General features: G+C 41.3%; 1 protein-coding gene across 7 annotated transcripts in view; it reads left to right on the plus strand.

Annotated features, from left to right (window-relative positions):
- Positions 1-18,897, plus strand: part of LOC120560521 (tight junction protein ZO-2-like) — an 86,400-nt gene extending 67,503 nt beyond the window's left edge. For 4 of the 7 annotated variants that reach the window (XM_039803129.1, XM_039803126.1, XM_039803125.1 and 1 more), the window contains 11 exons: positions 1,479-1,663; positions 2,508-2,603; positions 2,704-2,783; positions 3,097-3,307; positions 3,429-3,529; positions 5,519-5,737; positions 6,773-6,880; positions 7,363-7,506; positions 10,912-11,382; positions 14,957-15,042; positions 17,714-18,897. In XM_039803129.1, coding sequence (XP_039659063.1) covers positions 1,479-1,663; positions 2,508-2,603; positions 2,704-2,783; positions 3,097-3,307; positions 3,429-3,529; positions 5,519-5,737; positions 6,773-6,880; positions 7,363-7,506; positions 10,912-11,382; positions 14,957-15,042; positions 17,714-17,858 — 1,846 coding nt within the window. In that variant the 3' untranslated portion in view covers positions 17,859-18,897. Of the gene's footprint in view, positions 1-1,478; positions 1,664-2,507; positions 2,604-2,703; positions 2,784-3,096; positions 3,308-3,428; positions 3,530-5,518; positions 5,738-6,772; positions 6,881-7,362; positions 7,507-10,911; positions 11,383-14,956; positions 15,085-17,713 lie in introns of all 7 variants that reach the window. The other 3 variants (XM_039803132.1, XM_039803128.1, XM_039803127.1) reach the window with 2 other exon arrangements.
- The last annotated feature ends 279 nt before the right edge of the window (positions 18,898-19,176 follow it).

The raw sequence follows: 19,176 nt of genomic DNA on the forward strand, positions 1-19,176 counted from the left end.
AACATTACACTAATTGTCCCCAGAGGTAATGCTGCTGCAATTGAAGGCCCAGAGCCCAGAGGCTCAGGATATCACTGGCGGGAGACAACATGTGTCCCAGTTGTATGCTTTGGTATGAGTCTTGTGTGTTTTGATGATAGCACACACTCCAAAAATGCTTGCATGCAGAATTTGTTCAATTAATATCTAAGTAAATCTAGTTTACTTCTAAAGCATTTATCTACAGGAGATGGTAAAGTTCTCCACAAAAAAAGACAATCTATCTATCTATCTATCTATCTATCTATCTATCTATCTATCTATCTATCTATCTATCTATCTATCTATCTATCTATCTATCTATCTATCTATATTTATCTATCTATCTATCTATCTATCTATCTATCTATATTTATCTATATTTATCTATCTATCTATCTATCTATCTATCTATCTATCTATCTATCTATCTATCTATCTATCTATCTCAACATCTATCCATCCATCAGCCATTGAATGAAATTTATTTCACACAAATGTAAATCAACATTACCTCTTCCACTCAATATTTTTAGGGCAAATTAAAGTTATTGAATATTTTAGCGTAAAATATGTTTTCTACATTGCATTATATATGTGAGCTTTGCCTCTTAAAACTATAGTGCGCAACTATTTAATTTTAATAAACATCCGGTACATTCAAGCCGTTGCCAAATGAGTTGCTACAAAGCTAATGAAGACTATCAGCTCCACACATCTCTCTCTGGATTTCTCCGTATGACTATGTTTACTAAAGGGTGTCGCCGGGCAGCTTCCGCTCGCAGAAGCTCGAGTGATGTGTTTTACGTCACCGCTGAGAAAGAACAACAGCAACGGTCAGCTTTGGAGACAAAGAGGACATTAAAAGATAATTCCCTCTTCTGGTTGGAAGGTAGATTTAAAAGAAGAGGGATCTGTGATGAACTATTTAAAGTACTTAACAGACGCTCAATCAGACTGGCACATTCAGATATTAATACAGATCTGTAAAAAAGAACTAAAATTAGTTTGTCTGTTTCATGAAAAGTTTGATGCACTCCAAAGCTTCAGAGCCGTTGTTCTGTATATACGAACACATATGTGAATAATGAATGGGTAAGTAATAGAGATGTTCTGATACCGATACCAGTATGGGAAAAGCCGCTGATACTGCCTAAAATGCTGGTATCGGTATCAGTATCGGCGTGTACTGGAGTTTATGCACCGATCTGATACCACGCAATTTAGAACCGAAGAAAATCTACACAGGCTGACGGCAAAGATAGAAATCATATCCCATCCATACAGGGATGGTAGTATACTGCTGTTAAAACATGATCAAATATATGACACACTATTGGCTGATACCCAAGTTCAGGTATCAGAGTCGGTATCAGGAAGCAAAAAATGCATCGGAACATCTGTAGATAGTAACAGTTGTGTGAAGACAGAAAAATTTATGTATTTGTTCTCCCTTTCAGAGCGGAGCAGATGGCCAGTGTCCAGAACTCTCATAAAGCTGTTGCGGGCGATCGAGCGGACTTCTGGCGGTTGCGAGGTCAACGTTCTTTGAAGAGGAAGGACCTGAGGAAGAGCAGAGAAAACCTGAGCGGTCAGACACTGGCCACCCGCTTCCCAGCGTACGAACGAGTGGTGCTCCGAGAAGGTGGCTGCTTCGCTGCATATGAAAATACTGGGGAAATAGTAATAAATAAATGTGATCTGTTATTGAACCTTATGTTGGTTTCGGTGTGGTGCTCTGGTTTAGTTGAAGAAGGATTGAGAGGGACGACAAAAACTCTATTTCTGTCTCTATTTGAAGGGCGTAGACACAGCAGCTAAACCGTCTGTCCATAGTCCATCTGAGACAGGATCGGAATCTTTTGGACTGAGAAAGGATGCTCTCATGAGGTCCAGAAAAAGGGACCATCTAAATCACATATGTGCATTGTATGTAGTGATACAGTTGTCCACAGGCTCAACCATCACCATTATGTGATAGCTGGAAACCAGCTGAGGCATCACTTACTCATGTAGTTAGTCTTTTCCTGTCCGATGGGATTACTGGCTCCTACTCAATAGAAAGATTTCTGAATTATATATATATATATATATATATATATATATATATATATATATATATATATATATATATTCTTAACAAGCATTTACATTAAGTATGGGCACAGCCAAAACTTGATACTTTTACAAAAATGATTTAAAACAACATAACCATATTGGCTGATTCACAGATATATTGCTCTATAAGTAGAGGTCATTTAGAAACTTTATTATATAAAGTGTCCAGGACATAGTCTGTCCACCAGAGAGAACACTTCAAATATTGTTTATGTTACAAAATGAATATCAACATCATACAGTATAGCCATGATTTTTATTAAATCTCAAATATTGATATTGGTCAGGTTCTGTTTAAGACCACTTGACTTTCAGTGGAAACTGTATCAGCGTGTGTGTGTGTGTGTGTGTGTGTGTGTGCGCCTTTGCAGCGGGTTTCCGGCGTCCTGTGGTGCTGTTCGGCCCCATCGCAGACGCAGCCAATGAGAAGCTGGCCTCTGAGATCCCCAACCTGTTTGTTATTGCCAGTGAGTCTCTGCCATGTGTTTAAGTCTTCTTCCCCAGACAATACATGTCCCAGTATTGCTTCTCAATAACTTGTCCATTGTCTCTGTGTTCTTACGTTAGAAACCGAGCCTAAAGACGCCGGATCTGAGAAGTCCTCAGGAGTGGTCCGCCTGAACACCATCCGACAAATCATCGAGCAGGTGCATACACTCACACACACACACACACACACACACACACACACACACACACACACACACACACACACACACACACACACACACACACACAGTACATTTAAGTATTGCAGTATAATATGGAGGTATTTTGCTATGATTATTGAACTTTTCATTTGCATGCGGACAGTCAATTGTTTCCCTGTTGACTGTTGATTGCATTATGTTAGTTTAATAAAGTTTGGATGAAAGAGACACATTGCAGAACGATGAGACGCTCTGCACTGTGATCTGATCCAAAGCATTAACAATCTTCCCCATTCCTCACACCACACAGGACAAGCACGCCCTGCTGGATGTGACACCCAAGGCAGTGGACACCCTGAACTACACCCAGTGGTACCCCATCGTCATCTTCTTCAACCCCGACAGCAAGCACGGCATCAAGGCCCTGAGACAGAGGATCGCCCCCAACTCCAACCGCAGTGCCCGCAAACTGTACGAACAGGCCGTCAAACTGAGGAAGACCTGCTCTCACTTATTCACTGGTACATCCCTCATAAAGGCAGACATTCACTCAGGTGTAATACAGTACTGCCGTACTGCTGTAGATGTATATTTGCTGTAATTTGAGTGTGTATGCTGAGCTTGGATGGTTTTCTCATCCAGCCACCATAGATCTGAACTCAGCCAACGACGCCTGGTACGGCAGCGTCAAAGACTCTATCAGAGAGCAGCAGATGCAGGCTGTGTGGGTTTCTGACGGCAAGGTAAAAACACACACTCATAAGATTTTTGGCATTTTAGACCTTTATTTGTGACAGGACAGCTTAGACATGAAAAGGAAGAGAGGGGGAATAAAAAGCTGCTGAGTTGAGGACTGAGCCTCTGTATATTGGCCTGCACTCTACCAGGTGAGCTACCCAGCTGTCAAATTTCTGTGTAATTAAAGCACCTTTCGGAGTATCTGGATGTATTGAGGTTTTGTTTGTAGAAAAATTTTATTTTAGTGAAAATTGGTGGAATCTGGGTGTTACTTTCTGCCCCTTTCTGTCTTTCTTTTTACTACCCTGTGGGAGCTAAGTTGTGTTATTCTTCTTAGTTCTTTACTTCTCATCTTTACTGGAATGGAAAGCCAAGAAAAAAGAAATACAAACTACCCCACAGAAAGTCATATCATTTAACATGAAATCATAGCAGGAGCTTTGCTATGGCTTGACAAAGGGATTCAGTTCATTTGATTTATAAAGCTGGTAGCATGAACTGAACTCTTGAACCCTGATGGACATTGTTCACTTTTTAATGCAACTCTTGATCAACACCGAAAGTTTAGGCCTTGAATCTGCCCCAGCTTAAGTGTAAAGGTAAATTAGCAGCGTTTTTGTAGGTTTTGGCCACCACTCCTCTCAGTTCTGATGACAGCTATCTCACAAGCTTCATCACTAAAATCTGGGGACACAGTGAAACTGGTTTTACAACGTGAGCGTCAGATTTCAGACGGATCCCCAGTTCAGCCGTATTATGGAAAGCAGCCATGTCGTTCACTGCATTCATGCACAGCTAAGTTCATTTATAACAGATCCAAAAACTCATACTGTAGGTGTAAGTGTAACTCATGTGGTTTGCCCTTTTCACACTGTTGTCAGGCAGTGTAGTTCTATTTATACATACAGTACATTTCAACGTGTAAAGCAGAGTCAGTGTGACTGCAGCTCTCCGCAGTGAGACTGGTGATTCAGTGTTCTCACACTTTGATAGGAATGATGGACAAAACTTTAAAAGGCTGTAAAAACTCCATCAGGAGCACGAGGGGTTACACCAGGGTCTCTGCTTTATATTTTTTCACTCTGCTTTTATGCTTGTTTGTTTTCATTTGGTTGTACTTTGTGTGTTTCTGTTATTGTGTCCACATTATTTATATCAATGAGGGTAGTAGACTAAATAACAGAAACACCTCTCAGTATAAAATAACACAGCAGCACAGACTGCATGCTGCAGAATGATCATACAGTGGAAACAACACAGTGAACATTAGAAGGAGGATTTATTACACCACTGTTGTGTTAGACTGCGTTGAGGCCAATTTATGCTTCTGCATCAAATGGGTACTGTATGTAGATACCGACCCTACGCCGTAGCCTGACGGGCAAAAAATGTAACTACATGTCGCGGCGACGCACGTCTCTCATTTCCTGGTTCTGCTTCTCCATAAACAACATGAAATCAAGGAGAGGGTTAACTTCTCCTGCTCCGGATCTCCCCCCGTGGTCAGAAAGAACAGGGGAGACACTTTGGTTCTCTCACTAGGACTCTAGAGTTGGTGCTTGCTCGGAAGCTAATCACCATCACTCTCTCCGCGCACACACACACGCCGGCCCTGCTATTCACCTAAAGAGATCGACGCACACACCAACACACAAGTATACAGTAAACTTCAGGCCACTTACGTACAATAGGCTACGGCGAATGCTCTGCGTGGAGCCTCTGCAGAACCATAAATCAGTCTTTAGTTTGAGCTGACAGTAGGAGGGTAGTATCTCAGTAGTGTGTAGTGGACGGACTGCCCTTCTGTCACCTTAGTAGCAGCCACCTGTGTGTGCGCTCTGAGCATGCTCACTGTGTCTTCCTACTTCCTGCCAGTAGTGCTCTACAGCTCGGCTCTGTTTGTCTTTCTTTCTTCTCTCTTGTTCTCGTGCTATCCGTCTGTCTGTCTATCCTTCCTTCCTGTACACCCAAGATCCATCATGTGTCTCTTCTAGCTGGAGGGAGTAGAGAGTGATCTGGACTGCCAGGACGTGGAGCGCCTGTCCTTCCTGTCTGCCATGTCGGCCGACTACCTCAGCATGGACAGCCGGCTGACCTCTGACCTCGACGACACTGCCGACGAGGGCGGGGCCTACACCGACAACGAGCCCGACGCGGAGATGATGCACATCTCCGCCATCAGCCGCTCGTCTGAACCTGTCACAGCTGAGGAGGTCAGAGTCACGCACATGCACGCACGCACACACACACACACACACACTCACACACAGCTAAACACACACACACACTAGTGGGAACTGAGTAAATTTACTGAAGTATTGCAGTATAATTCAGAGGTATTGTAGTACATGTTTTAATGTGCAGCACATCTAAAAGCAGAACTGTTTCCATGTTCTTAACAGCCATGCTATTATGGTCGTCATAGAGACGCTCCGATGAATCATACACATTAATTAATTAATGCTGCACACTTTCAGACAGTTTTCATAGAAGACATTCATGATGTTTCACTTGGATTAGAAAAGTAAGAAAATCAAATGGAAGATACAAATAAGCTAAAATTGAATTAAATAGCATAAACAGAATAATACAAAGTTCCAGCGCAAAGAGACTTCGACTTAGTTTGGAGCGTGGAGACAGTAACCATAGTAACAGACCATCAGCCATATGTTGCGCCTGTCTTGGCTAAGTGTAAAGTGCTGTATGAAGATACATGTGTTTGTTGAAGATGTCAGACACGCAGTGGTGCAGGACGCCGCTGCCATCTGCAGGCCAGATCCAGCTGGCTCAGATATGAGAACACTTTATAATAACCAACTTTTTATAGATTAGTTTACAAAACAATTAACCATTGACAAACCATTAATTATCTATCTACATGCATAAAGTAATTATTTGATATGACACTAAACTAATGATAAAGTAATTATAGCATTACAAATAACTTAGCATTATTATTCTAAAACATAATAAATCATCGTTCCATTGTTTGTTGACAGTAAAATAACTATTAACTAAAGTTTACCAAATCTGTTTACCATTTATTAATGGTGGTTATTATAAACTGTTACGATTTACTTCTATAATCCATAATACTGCATCACAAGTTATTCTGTGTATTCAAGTGTATTCTGTACACACCTTAAAGAAGGTTGAACTGAAAAGATATTAAGGAGCAACAGTAGTCTAAGTGTGTGTGTGTGTGTGTGTGTGTGTGTGTGTGTGTGTGTGTGTGTGTGTGTGTGTAGATCTTGCGCAGGTACAGTCCAGACATCAGGAGTCGATTGAGGAAAATCAGCAGCCGTGACGTCCTCAACAGGTCCAGCCCTCCACCTGTCTTCTTACAAGACAGCAAGGTGAGGGACACACAGTCCACCTGGGACACACAGTCCACCTGGGACACACAGTCCACCTGGGACACACAGTCCACCTGGGACACGGAGTCTTCTCTCTGTTCCATATCATTGTCAATCCAACACGTGGGCCTGGGAACATTTTTTTCTGACATTTTAACAGAGGTGGAAAGTAACGAATTACAATTACTCATGTTGCTGTAATTGAGTAGTTTTTGTGTGTACTTTTTCTTTTTGAAGTCGTTTTTAAAATCTGTAATTTGACTTTTACTTAAGTATGTTTTGTTTGAAGTATTGTAATTCTTTTAAATCGCATCCTTCACTGAGTAAAATCTCTCCAAGGTTGCTTTGGCAACGAATCTGTCAGCAAACTAAAATCTAAATAGAGATATGGCTTTGTGTATCAAACCGCAAAAGACTGGATTTGAATTGAATAAGTATAGTAAGTATGACAGCCTGACTCTAACCTCACATGCACCCGGCAGCTCTTTACCTCCACCCAAAGGAACAAACTGCCCTTCCCTTTGAGGAACGGCCTGATATGGAGAAACCACTCTCCCTGCAGTTCCGAGTCCTCCGACCTCAGCTCAGTGGACCAGATGGGTACCCAGAATCCCCCTCACTTATTGGTACATGGTGGTGGGCTTGTGTATAGCAGTGGTGTTCAACCTAAAGCTGTGTTCACCTTTCCATTCCAACAACACATCCCTGCAGCTGATATCAATGATTAGTATCCATCTGTATTCAGAGAAAACAGTTAGGGGTTGTTGCTGCTGTTGAGTTGGAATGAAAACAGTTGACACTGTTTCTAGTGCTTTCCTCTCTTCTAGACAGAGATTTGTGTTTTGTAGCTTTAACGTCAGATTAAACAGTGTTGTTTGACATATTTGTCTTTACATAAATCCTAAAGGGTGGGAAGCCAGGCTACCACTGAAACATACCAACTATCCTAAATGCCCTCCTAGTCTACTAGATCCAGTAGTGTTTGTTGAGTATTAAAATGTTGTAGAGCAGAGATCTTCAACAGGGGCTCATCAGAGTTAATGCAGGCGTGCCACCAAATTAGGTTAAAAAGATCATTTTTTGAAAGTTTCATTTCAAAAAAATGTAAATGTCTGAAAATATACATTAATATGAACCCAACATATTAATAGCAAAGATGAATTGGCCTATTTGTGAAAAAAAAACCGTAACATTTAATTTACACATTGAAGATGAGCTTGGGTTACTATCGGTAAGGTAGCCACTAAGGTAGCCATACAGTTAAGCTTAAGTATTCATTGTTCCACACATACATGATGTGTATATCATATATTAATATCCATTCATTTATATCCATCTGACCCAGTTTGATATGCATCTTATTTTATACAGTATATACTGTATAGTTGGGGTCCTTGCTCCGTTTCTCTTTAGGCTAAGGGGCCCGTGGCCTAAAAAATGTTGAAGATCCCTATTGTGGAGTTTTAAGTGAATTGTTTCATCTCTCCAGGAAGAACCAAAAAAAATGTAGTCCTTTTCTACTGCAAGAACTCAAAGGTAACATAAAAAATATCCATTATCATAGGTTCTGCTTTTGTTTCCACTGTTCTCTTCCCGCTTTGGGGACGCGCTCCTGGAACTAAATCTGGGCTCTGTTCAGGAGGTGATACTTAAGTTGTCCACCCTCAGAGGACTGGGCGTCTCAGGCCGTCCTACCTGACGGGTTCGCTCCTACCAGGTGACATGGAAAGGCTCCATCTGACATTGACTCATTGCTGCCTGCCTGGCTGACATCTTGTAGTGGATGTCTCTGCACCCCCTAAAACTCAACCTGGACAAGACTGAGAAACCTGGGAGTGACCCTGGATGTCAAACTGTTGTTCTCGCTGTATTAATCGCATCAACCAAATAAATGTCCCGTTCAGAGGTTAGCTGGCAGCTGTTGATTGTGATTGATCAAGCAGATGTGACATCGTATCACAATAAGGATTGTCTATATCGATGACGTTTCATTTCTGGGATTGCTCCTGTACCGCCGGAAATTCTGCTGGATGTCCCTCTTTTTCGGCCAGATGTCCGTCCCCTTCCTCTGTCTCTGTGTTGGCGTTCTAACCTCCGGTGGATTTGTGAGGACTATGGTTAACTGCTCCTCAGATCTCTGCAGGGTAAATCCAGACAGCTAGCTAGACTATCTGTCGCGCGACTAAAACTACTTTTGAACGTACACATGTTCCACCAAAACAAGTTCCTTCCTGAGACTATTTAGCAGAGGCACCGTGGCTCCGTCCAGAGCTTAGCACCCCCCAAGAAGAATGTGATTGGTTTGAAGAAGTGCCAATAAACCAGAGCACACTTTTCTCCCATCCGGGAACTGTGAACTAACCAGACCCTCCTCTGCAGCGCTGTGGAGGAAGGTCTTGCTATGCGACCAAATAAATGTCATGTTCAGAGGTTAGCGGCAGCTGTTGATTGTGATTGCTCAAGCAGACACCATATGACAATACGGACAACAAACACGGCATCTGGCAGAAATGTAAACATAAGCCATCAAGACAAAAGTAGATTAGATATACGATTGTACAAAAATAAAGGATTAAAGACAATATAACAATATAAGGCATATAAGGCAACCATTGTTGTCTATCCACAACCGTTAGCATACAAAACAATTCGGTCAGTCTGTTTTAGCCTTTAATGGCGTGTATCTGAAGCGTCCCTTTGTGAAATACAGTGGAAACACAAGAAAGAGCCTCGCGCTAAAGACTCACAAGGTCTGTAATGTTTTACATTATGGGATGTTAGCAGATGTTTGGTTTCTGCAGTGGAAAAGGGTTGATCGTAGCAGATCCTGTTAGGAAACGTATAACCAAATCTTTGTTTAGCAACTTTGGTTTTAGAGATGAGATGTAGTTTGCATTTACTTTCTCAAACACAGAAATGTACTACTGTTCACAGTGTGGATCTTGCAATGTGCATTTTCATTTTGTGCATTAAAAAATGTCATAAATACATAACTACAATACTGTTAAAAAAAAGTTAAAAAAAAGGGATGGGCTGTTATATCGCAAAAACAACTCCACTTCACCAGAAAATCCAAAAAGTAAGAAAAAGAGCACAGGTGTACTTCACTGGTTCTGGATCAGATGGGAGCCCTGGTTGCATGTCACACCCCTCTCTATCATCATATCAGCTTATAAGAACAATGCAGGATCATGCAGGATTTTTAATTGAAAAACAAAAGCAAGTGCTATGATGTATCACAGTTACTGGTGTGCGACTTATCGTGTGGGCGTCCTCTTATTTGCATGAAGGCACTTGAAGGAAAAAAAACGAATTCACATTTCATTTTGCTTGAAATTTCAGACATTTGCTTGAAAGTTGCGTTGCATTTTAATGGAACAATCAGCAATGACTCATTGTTCTTACTGCCCCAAAATGTAGAAGAGCTTTGATTTGGTTGCTGCACTGTCCCCTGATGGTGATGTGGTACAGTACAATCAGAAGTCAATCACAAGGGCCTGAATGCTCAGGAGCAGCACAAGTCATTTTACATACGTAAAGAATGTTCGGGAGACTGATGAAGTACACAGGATCATTTCATGAAAACTTAATTGAGGAAAGAATTATGGCAGGCAGTAAAGTTTAACCACGACGTGTTATCGTGTCGTGCCGTCCCAACTCTCTGAAGTTCCAGTCTTCATGAAGGAGTATTTAAACTCATGCTGGGGGCGTTACGTTTAGCTGAACCTTCAGTGTAAACAAAGATATTGCGGATGCCCAAACATCTCCAAACAGACAAATGTGTGCTTTCCCTATGGCCATGGCAGGAAGATCAGCATTGTCTTATCATACAGCTATGGTTATGTTGGACACTGACCTGAATGAGACCTGGGGTACCACTGTCTCAACTTACATAGCACGAGTTCCTAAGCTGGAACTTCCACCACAATAGTTGTTTGAGTGATCAAAGTCTCTTTAGTCTGTGTTCCAATGCTTCTGTTGATTATATATAAGTACCTGTTCTGGCTCTAACGCTTCCCCTCCTTGATCAGGTGAAACTGTCTCTGAGGGACGACTCCAGCAGCCCACGCCATCACCACAGGCAGCACCACCCTCCACCCCCCAGCTCCAGTCGAAGTTACGATTCTCCGTCCAGCAGCAGCCCCGCCAGCAGCAACAACGACCCTCCGCCACTCATCCCCCGGTCGGCTGCCTCCTCCGGCCCGCTCCCTCCGGCTCACCACTTCAACTCCTGTAGCAAACTGTGGCCCCCGGGAGCGCCCCATTCCCCCGCCGCGCCCAGGCCCGGCAGTGGCGGGAACACGGTGGAGGCTTCACTTCACTCGCCCGTGCCTCTGCCCAGTGCAACGGGCTGTAGGCAGCAGGAGGAGGCAGCCAAGGACAGCCCTGTGGACGATCCGTCCTTGAGGTCCTTCCTGGGGAAGATCAAGGCCTTCGAGAAGATGGATCACTTCGCCCGAGCCCAAAGGATGCTGGAACTGCAGGAGGCGCAGAATGCCAGGGTGGGCATAGCTCAGTGTTCCCATTGGTCATCTGTAGTGTCATGAGGTGTATTACACACAGCAGAAGTCAGGGACTTGAGATCGCTGCTGTAGGAGTTTACTGATTGGTCAGCCCTCTGTGTGTGTAACGTAGAGTTTTTCCTGCGTATCTCTACGACGTGTAACGTTAGACAGCCATCACAATCATTATTAGATCTTGGTAGAAGCATGCTCCATGCCTATTGGCTCCCTGACGCTAATGAGATTTACTCCTTAGGTATTGAAATTGGGCATTGAATGACGAGGCATAAGAGGCAATTCGGTCGGTGCCTAAAAAGTATTAAATTCGGTACCCAGGCCTATCAAAAGTATATACCAGCACAGGGTGTTGTTGTTCATACTAGTACAGCACACTAGGTGTGTAAGGATGTAAATCAGATTAGTAACAGACATCATAATGTTTGTTCACAATAACGTCCGGTTAGAAAGCTGTGTCCTGTACATACACTTTAACGGCACTAAGCAAACGGGGACGAGGAACAACTGGATCTACTCTCATCTCCATCTAACATACATGTTTGATGCTTTCATATGTCAACACTTTGACTAGCGTTAGCTTGGAGAGCTAGTCTACCTGTTGGGCCACAGACTAAAGAAAATGACCACCCAAACCAGCAGTCAGTCCAACCGGCGGTGACATGTTGCTGTTCCTAAGACTAGATTTGGTTCAAGAGACGCTAGCCAAGCTACACAGGACAGGAAATAAGACAGCAGAGACCTCCGTATTTAACTATGTATCTTTAAACGTTACACTTACGGCTGAAAATGACAAAAGGAAAAAACAAGTTTGCTGATTTCACATATCTCCGCAATTTAAATCAATGGCCATGTGCAGTGGTGGAAGAAGTATTCAGATCCTTTACTTAAAGGGTCAATATGTAACTTTCAGTTTGTGTTGACTCTAGTGGCTGATTTGGACAAAAGTGGTAGTGTTTTTACCACACCTGCTGTTGTAAAGGTCTTTTCTTTACAGTGCCGAATTGCCCACTGTAGATTACTGAGTTACGGGGAAATCATGCAGTCGCGATGAATGTTTTGCTCAGACAGAAAATCATTCGAAGAGAATAAGTTACATATGCATCGTTGCATTTCAGGTAACTTAGCCTACTTTGGATGTATCGTGAGCTACTTAAAGTAATAAAAGTAAAAGTACTCAAAGCTGAAAAATCCTTGTAGAAAGTGTAAAGGCTCCAACCAGTTTTGTGTTTAATGGTCTAATCATCTCAGCGTGACTTGTAGCCGTTATATTGTTGGCTAGTTTACTTTAGAATCAAACATCAGATTTTATAAACTACATGTGTTCTGTGTGCAGTAATGTTAATGTGTAAAGTAACTAGTAACTAAAGCTGTAACAGATGAATGTAGTGGAGTAACTAAAGTAACTAGTAACTAAAGCTGTAACAGATATGTAGTGGAGTAAAAAGTCCAATATTTCTCTCTGAAATGTAGCGGAGTAGAAGTAGAAAGTGGCCTGAAAAGACTCAAGTAAAGTACAAGTACCTCAACATTTGGACTGAAGTACAGTACTGGAGTAAATGTACTTACTTACATTACACCACTGGCCATGTGTCTCCAGGAAGGGATTTTTGTGGTGATTAAACATTATTATCTCGGGCCAATCACGATATTTATCTCATAGCTGGTACAATAGTTCCAGTAGCTTGATGAATGGCTCACCAAATAGAGAGCAAAGTGCAGACTAATCAAGTGCAAAAGATCCATATCTATGGATTCATTATGAAACTTGTAGTCTTCAGACCCAGCCGACGCTGACTCATGTGACATCACTTGAGGACATTTATCAGACTTCAGTCAGCTCCCTCTGGAGACCCTAAAGACCTTATAGAATGAGTTTCACATATGTAGTGGTACTCGCCAACACCTGGAAAGATGTCTGGTCTCCTCTTCCTGTCTGTGAGCCTCTGATTCCAGCTTTGTGGTCAGATTCAATTCAATTTTATTTATAGTGTCATATCACAACAGGAGTTCTCTCAGGACACTTTACAGATAGAGCAAGCAAGCATTTGGTGCAACAGTGGTGAGGAAAAACTTCCTTTTAGGCAGAAACCTCAGACAGACCCTGACTCTTGGTGGGCGGGCATCTGCCGCTGCCGGTTGGGACACAGAGACACTGATACAGATAGACAGATATGGAGAAATATGATTCATAATTATTATAGCATTTGGTATGAAGGACAGTGGCAAGTATAGTAACAATAAAGATAATGGCTTTGACTATTAAACTCCTTTATTTAACCAGGTAGGCCGATTGAGAACAAATTCTCATTTGCAACGACAACCTGGCCAAGGCCAAGCATACACATGCGAGACAACATTAAGTTACACATTAAATACGCAAAATATAAACATACAAAATACAGTAAAGAGTCTACCAAAAATACAGGTCAAATATAGAGTCAATAAACAGTTTGCACAATGTGATATCTAAGTAGTGTGGCAGTAACGTAATCCAATCCAATAGTCCAAGTAAAAATACTGGGTGTAGTCTTTCAGTATTCCTGCATGAATGAATGAGGTAGTGAGGGACGCAGAAGCAGCAGTGTCTGGGACAGGGCTGGGTCTCCATCAACATCTCTCAGTAAATGGTATGTCGTTAAAACGAGAAGACGATGCAGTCAGAGAAGACATCGTAAACTACATTGAAAAGAAAACTGACAATGACTGCTTCACATTGTTCAAGTTTTATTTCATGCATGGAATGAGACACAGTTAAAGTATCATCAATCCAGCCACACATTATCTATAGCCATGTCAAAAAAGATTTTGTTAAAACAATATTTATATACTATAACGATATTTAACAATATTTGAGCCAGTTATATCTATTTAAAGTCATGGTGGCAGCAATTGCCTGTGGTAATTTAGAGAAATCCGGTTATGTTCTTTGTTGTTCTTTGTGTAATGTTGCACGCTTTCCCATTGAAGAGATGACTGGTGGGGACGACAGTATGATGGGGTTAACTTTGATGTTAAAAAAATGTCACTATGAATGGTGCAAAGTGTGTATGAAAAATGTTTCTGGTTTGGGTTTATGATGCATGAATGAGTCTGACGTGTGCTGGAGCAGGGGATTGTTTTATTAGTTTTTTATTTCTTAAACCTATTGGATTTACAATTGTAATGGAGTGCGTAGAATAGATGTACATTGCATTAACCAAAGAAAAAACAACTGGAGACATATTATGCTTATTATCATGAACAGATCTGTATCTTGTGATTATGAGAAAACAGGTCTTTTCTAGATTTTTGTCTTGTATATATGCGATCCAAGTCTAATGAATACACAGATCCCTTGGTTATGAGATTTCTGTGAATGCAATATCTTCAGTAGCATTGTATAAATGATTCTACTATCATTGAAACATGGTCTTGCATTGATATATATTTATACTTACTTCTTTAAGTGAACTGCATTGTTATAATTCTTGCAGTAAAGTTGTTTTCTAATCAGAAACTGCACGTTAGTTTGGATACCGGTCGTAACAGACTTTAACCATCTAATCTGTGTTTCCAGTTGGAAATTGCCCAGAAGCACCCAGACATCTATGCTGTTCCTCTGAAGACAGCCAAGCTGGATCACAGTCGCCCACAGCCTATCGGGTAGGCTCAATACTGCCATAGGACTGTTTCCAAGTTTCTGCTGTGAGTGTGTGTGTGTCTGCATGTTTGTGTTTCTGCAGTGTTTGCCAACCTCCCAGTTTACAAGATATCACTGATGGTGGAGCCTGAGAGGCCTGTATTGTTAGGGAAAGAGAGAGAATATCACCCGTCAACTGACCGCATTAAAGACCGTAGAAGTAATAGACTACAGACAACTAACACAAGTTTTTACAGTTGTAATTCTTAAGATTTCCTTCCTGGTGTACTTGGAGACACCTGTAGTTTCTGGCTGCAGCAACACGTGTGTTTAATACTGCAGCTAGGGCTGGGCAATACATCAATATTATATCGACATCGATATATGAGGCTAGATATCATCTTTGTTTTTGGATATCATCATATCGGGATATGGTTTAAGTGTTGTCTTTTCCTGGTGTTAAAGGCTGCATTACAGTAAAGTGATGTCATTTTCTGAACTTATCAGACTGTTCTAGCTATTTTATTATTTGCCTTTACCCACTTAGTCATTGTATCAACATTACTGTTGATTATTTATCTAAAATCTAATTGTGAATATATTTTGTGAAAGCAACAATTGTCAAGCCTACAATATTGCAATATCGACATCAATGAATTTGGTCAAACATTTGATGAGATGATATGAGTGATATCTGATTTTCTCCATATGGCCCAGTCCTAACTGCAGCAAACACTTGTTGAGAAGCTGCTGCTGCTGTCATCTCTCCACCTGTACTTATTCCATCATGCAAGGAGCAACCTCCATCTGATTCATGCTGCACACACAGTCAGGAGCTTTCCTCTCACAGCAGGACAGTAAAAGGAGGGGGTTATGTTGCTGAGCAGTTGGAGATGTGCAGCTCTTTATCTCACAGCTCACTGTCCCATCACCTCCTGCAAACTAACCCTAGCCCTATACTTTACTGATCCCACAATACTTTATCAATCCCTCACTCTGTTGTTATACACATGCCCAAATACACACAAGCACTTACAGGACCTATACACATAAAAGAGGATATTGGTTACTCATCATGAGGAGTAGTACACAATCCTGTGAAAAGACTTGTGTAATGTCTTCTTTGGTTGTGGAGGCGGTTTGTCAGGTCTGAGTAAATAAGTGATGTCATCATGGTCAGCTGACTACCCTTTTCTAACAGTAAGCCTGCTTTACAAACCAATTAGAGTTTGAAATATGTGTTACCAGGCTTGGAAGGTTGCATTATGGAAAATACATTTTATTCTGACGTCTTACCATATATTTATATATTTAAAATTAAATGTCATACACAGGCATAACACATATATACACATACAGTACATATATATATATATATGGACTGTCATTACTTGTACTGTAAAAGCTGACAAGCATAAGTAACTGCATAATTGGAATATGTCTTTGATTGTTTAACCCATTTGGACTGAATTGTATGGTTATGGTTCTAGTTAGTCTATACAATAGGGTCAGTTAAAGGGAGGTTCTGGTTTTATACAACTTTTAACCTTTTTGCCATCATTTCTAACTAGTACAATAAGATTTTACATAGCAAGTTACTGTCTGTACTTGCTATATCTGAATCAGTCCAATCACCAAGTTTAAATGTGTCACAACACAAACAGTCAGACAATAAAGTAAGGCAGTAAAATGATTAGCCAAACTGTCTGTAGTAAACATCCATCACAGTTTACACACACACTCTGTGCTTCAACTTTGACCTACTTTACTTACCGTAGTTGTGTGCACAGTTTTCTTGCACAGTGAGGGAGTATTAGCAACATTCAGATGTGCTCACTTTCTTATTATTTGTGTCACTATAGGGGTCCTTGATGTAAAAAAGTTTGGGAACCACTGGTCTATAGCATTTGTGTTGGACTTCTGGAAAACCATGCCATGCACTTAATGCCTAAACTGCAGGTTCTTGAGAAGTGTGGTTTTGGTAAACCAAACTGATATGCAAAAGTGGTTTCAATAAAAACTTAGTTAAAACATTGAAGGCCTTTCCTAAAGCAGTTGGGGAAGATTGAACCCTGTAATGAAAGTGTAAAGGCAACAGGGCTTAGTTATGATGGACTGGATACATGAGCCCCAAATCTGAGTAAAATAAGAGGCTCAGGGTTGGTAGAAAATAAGTTAAAGGAAGTGCAGACCCAGCAAGGGAGGGAAAGAAATATTCTCACAGGAGCTGACCTCCATGTTAACCCATTCTGGGGGATTAGGCTGAAGGCGGCACTGCTTTCAATACAACATGCAACGTATGGTAACAGCCAGACAATTAGCTAGAAATCATGGAGTGGCATACCACCATTATAGAAAAATCAGCGGATCACCAAAGTCATTAGAATGTATCCTCAAGGGCCCTTCAGTATCACAGCAATCCATCCAACAGTCAAGATATTTCACATGAAACCAAAATTGTCAACCTCATGGGGGCACTAGATGAAAAGTCAGGGATGAGTAAAGTCATTAGAATACATCATCTGGGAACCATGAATGTCTGTACACCATCTCATGGCAGTTGTTGAGATGTTTATGTCTGGACCGAAGTGGTGGACTGACTTTGCCACATGGTCAATCAGCAGATGTTGCCATGCTAGTGATGCACAAGTTATACTGGAAGTGTGGCAGGACTCATTTTCTGTGTCCTTCCAGCTCCAGCTCCCGTCCTGAACCGCAGACTCCTCCGTCCTCCAAGGAGGGACGTCCCGTCTACCCCAGCCAAGAGGAGGCAGAGTCAGAGGCAGTGCCGGGATACTACACCGCCAACTCCTTCCAGTACCAGGACACCCAGCTGTAGGCTCAGCACACAGCAGCTGTGGCCGCCCTCGGCTTCCTGGACGTACATGTACACCACGCACTGCATAAGCAGTCTATTTACACACATACCATTCCATCATGCCCTGCACAAGTAAGCTGCTGACTTTGAACCGACTCTCGCTTCTTTGATATTAAGGGGGGGAAAATTATTTTTTTTGGTTCATGGAAGTTAAAGCAATCTGTGCTATCCATTTGGATAGGAACACACTATATTAACTTTACTTTTGATGTTGTATTTGATTGCTTTTTTCTTACCTACCACTTTTAAAGGTCAAAACTGAGTGATTAGGAACCACTTGTTTTCTTGCCTATGCAACTCTTCAGTTTTTTGCACAGCAACTGAAACTTAATGCCACAAGTTTTGCCCTCACAAAAAACCTCAACAAACCTAAAAACCACAATGCGCTTTATCACATCTATTCCTTTCTTTTTTAATCTCCTATTATTGCCAGCTATATAATATATATATATATATATATATAAATAAATAAATATATTATTACATACAACAAATATATGTATATATACATATATAAATGTATTTAAAGTCAAGTGTTTATACTCTGTATTTGCATTCCTTCGTATATGACAATGCCTGTGTATACATACAGTATATATCTATATATAGTCTATCTAGTAACACTGGAATTTGTTACAATTTTTTGAAGTGCCTTTTACTTTCTTAGTCCCATGAGGTTCGGGTTGTCTTTCCTCCACCCCTCAGCCACCCAGCCGTACTAAAACCTCTGCTGCTGTCAAGCTTCAAGGGAAACCAGGGAACCAGTGACACCAAATCTCAATGCTGTCCCCCCTTCACACACCGTACCGTCTGCTGTCACCTCCAGGGGCAAAACACACACCCTGCAGCCAGTATCTCAGCCATGTGTAAGAAAGGGCAAACGCTGTCTGATCTCTAGAGTCCAATCAAGAACAATATCAGTCTAATTAGAGTCTAATATTAGAGTCAAAGTTGTAATCTGTAAAGGCCCTGTCACTCCAGCATTAAACAGTCCAAATTCTTCCATTTTGTAAACTTAACACATGTCATTACCCAATAGTGAATTGTCTTGACTGTTCAGATCTTTAAAAGGAATAGACAGCCAGAGAGAGAAGAAGATATAATTTAACGGTTATTAGCTGTGTTGAACTTTTATATAACTTCGTCTGTCAGAGTACTATCCAGCTCTCTGAATACATTCATGAGCTAGCTCTGGTTAGTCCTGTGAACAGTCACTGCGTCACCAAAGTTCTAGCACCACCTATTTTACTAGGATGTGCAATGAATTTTGCTGTGCCAC

This window comes from Perca fluviatilis, chromosome 6 (genome assembly GCF_010015445.1).
Source record: "Perca fluviatilis chromosome 6, GENO_Pfluv_1.0, whole genome shotgun sequence".
Taxonomy (NCBI): domain Eukaryota; kingdom Metazoa; phylum Chordata; class Actinopteri; order Perciformes; family Percidae; genus Perca; species Perca fluviatilis.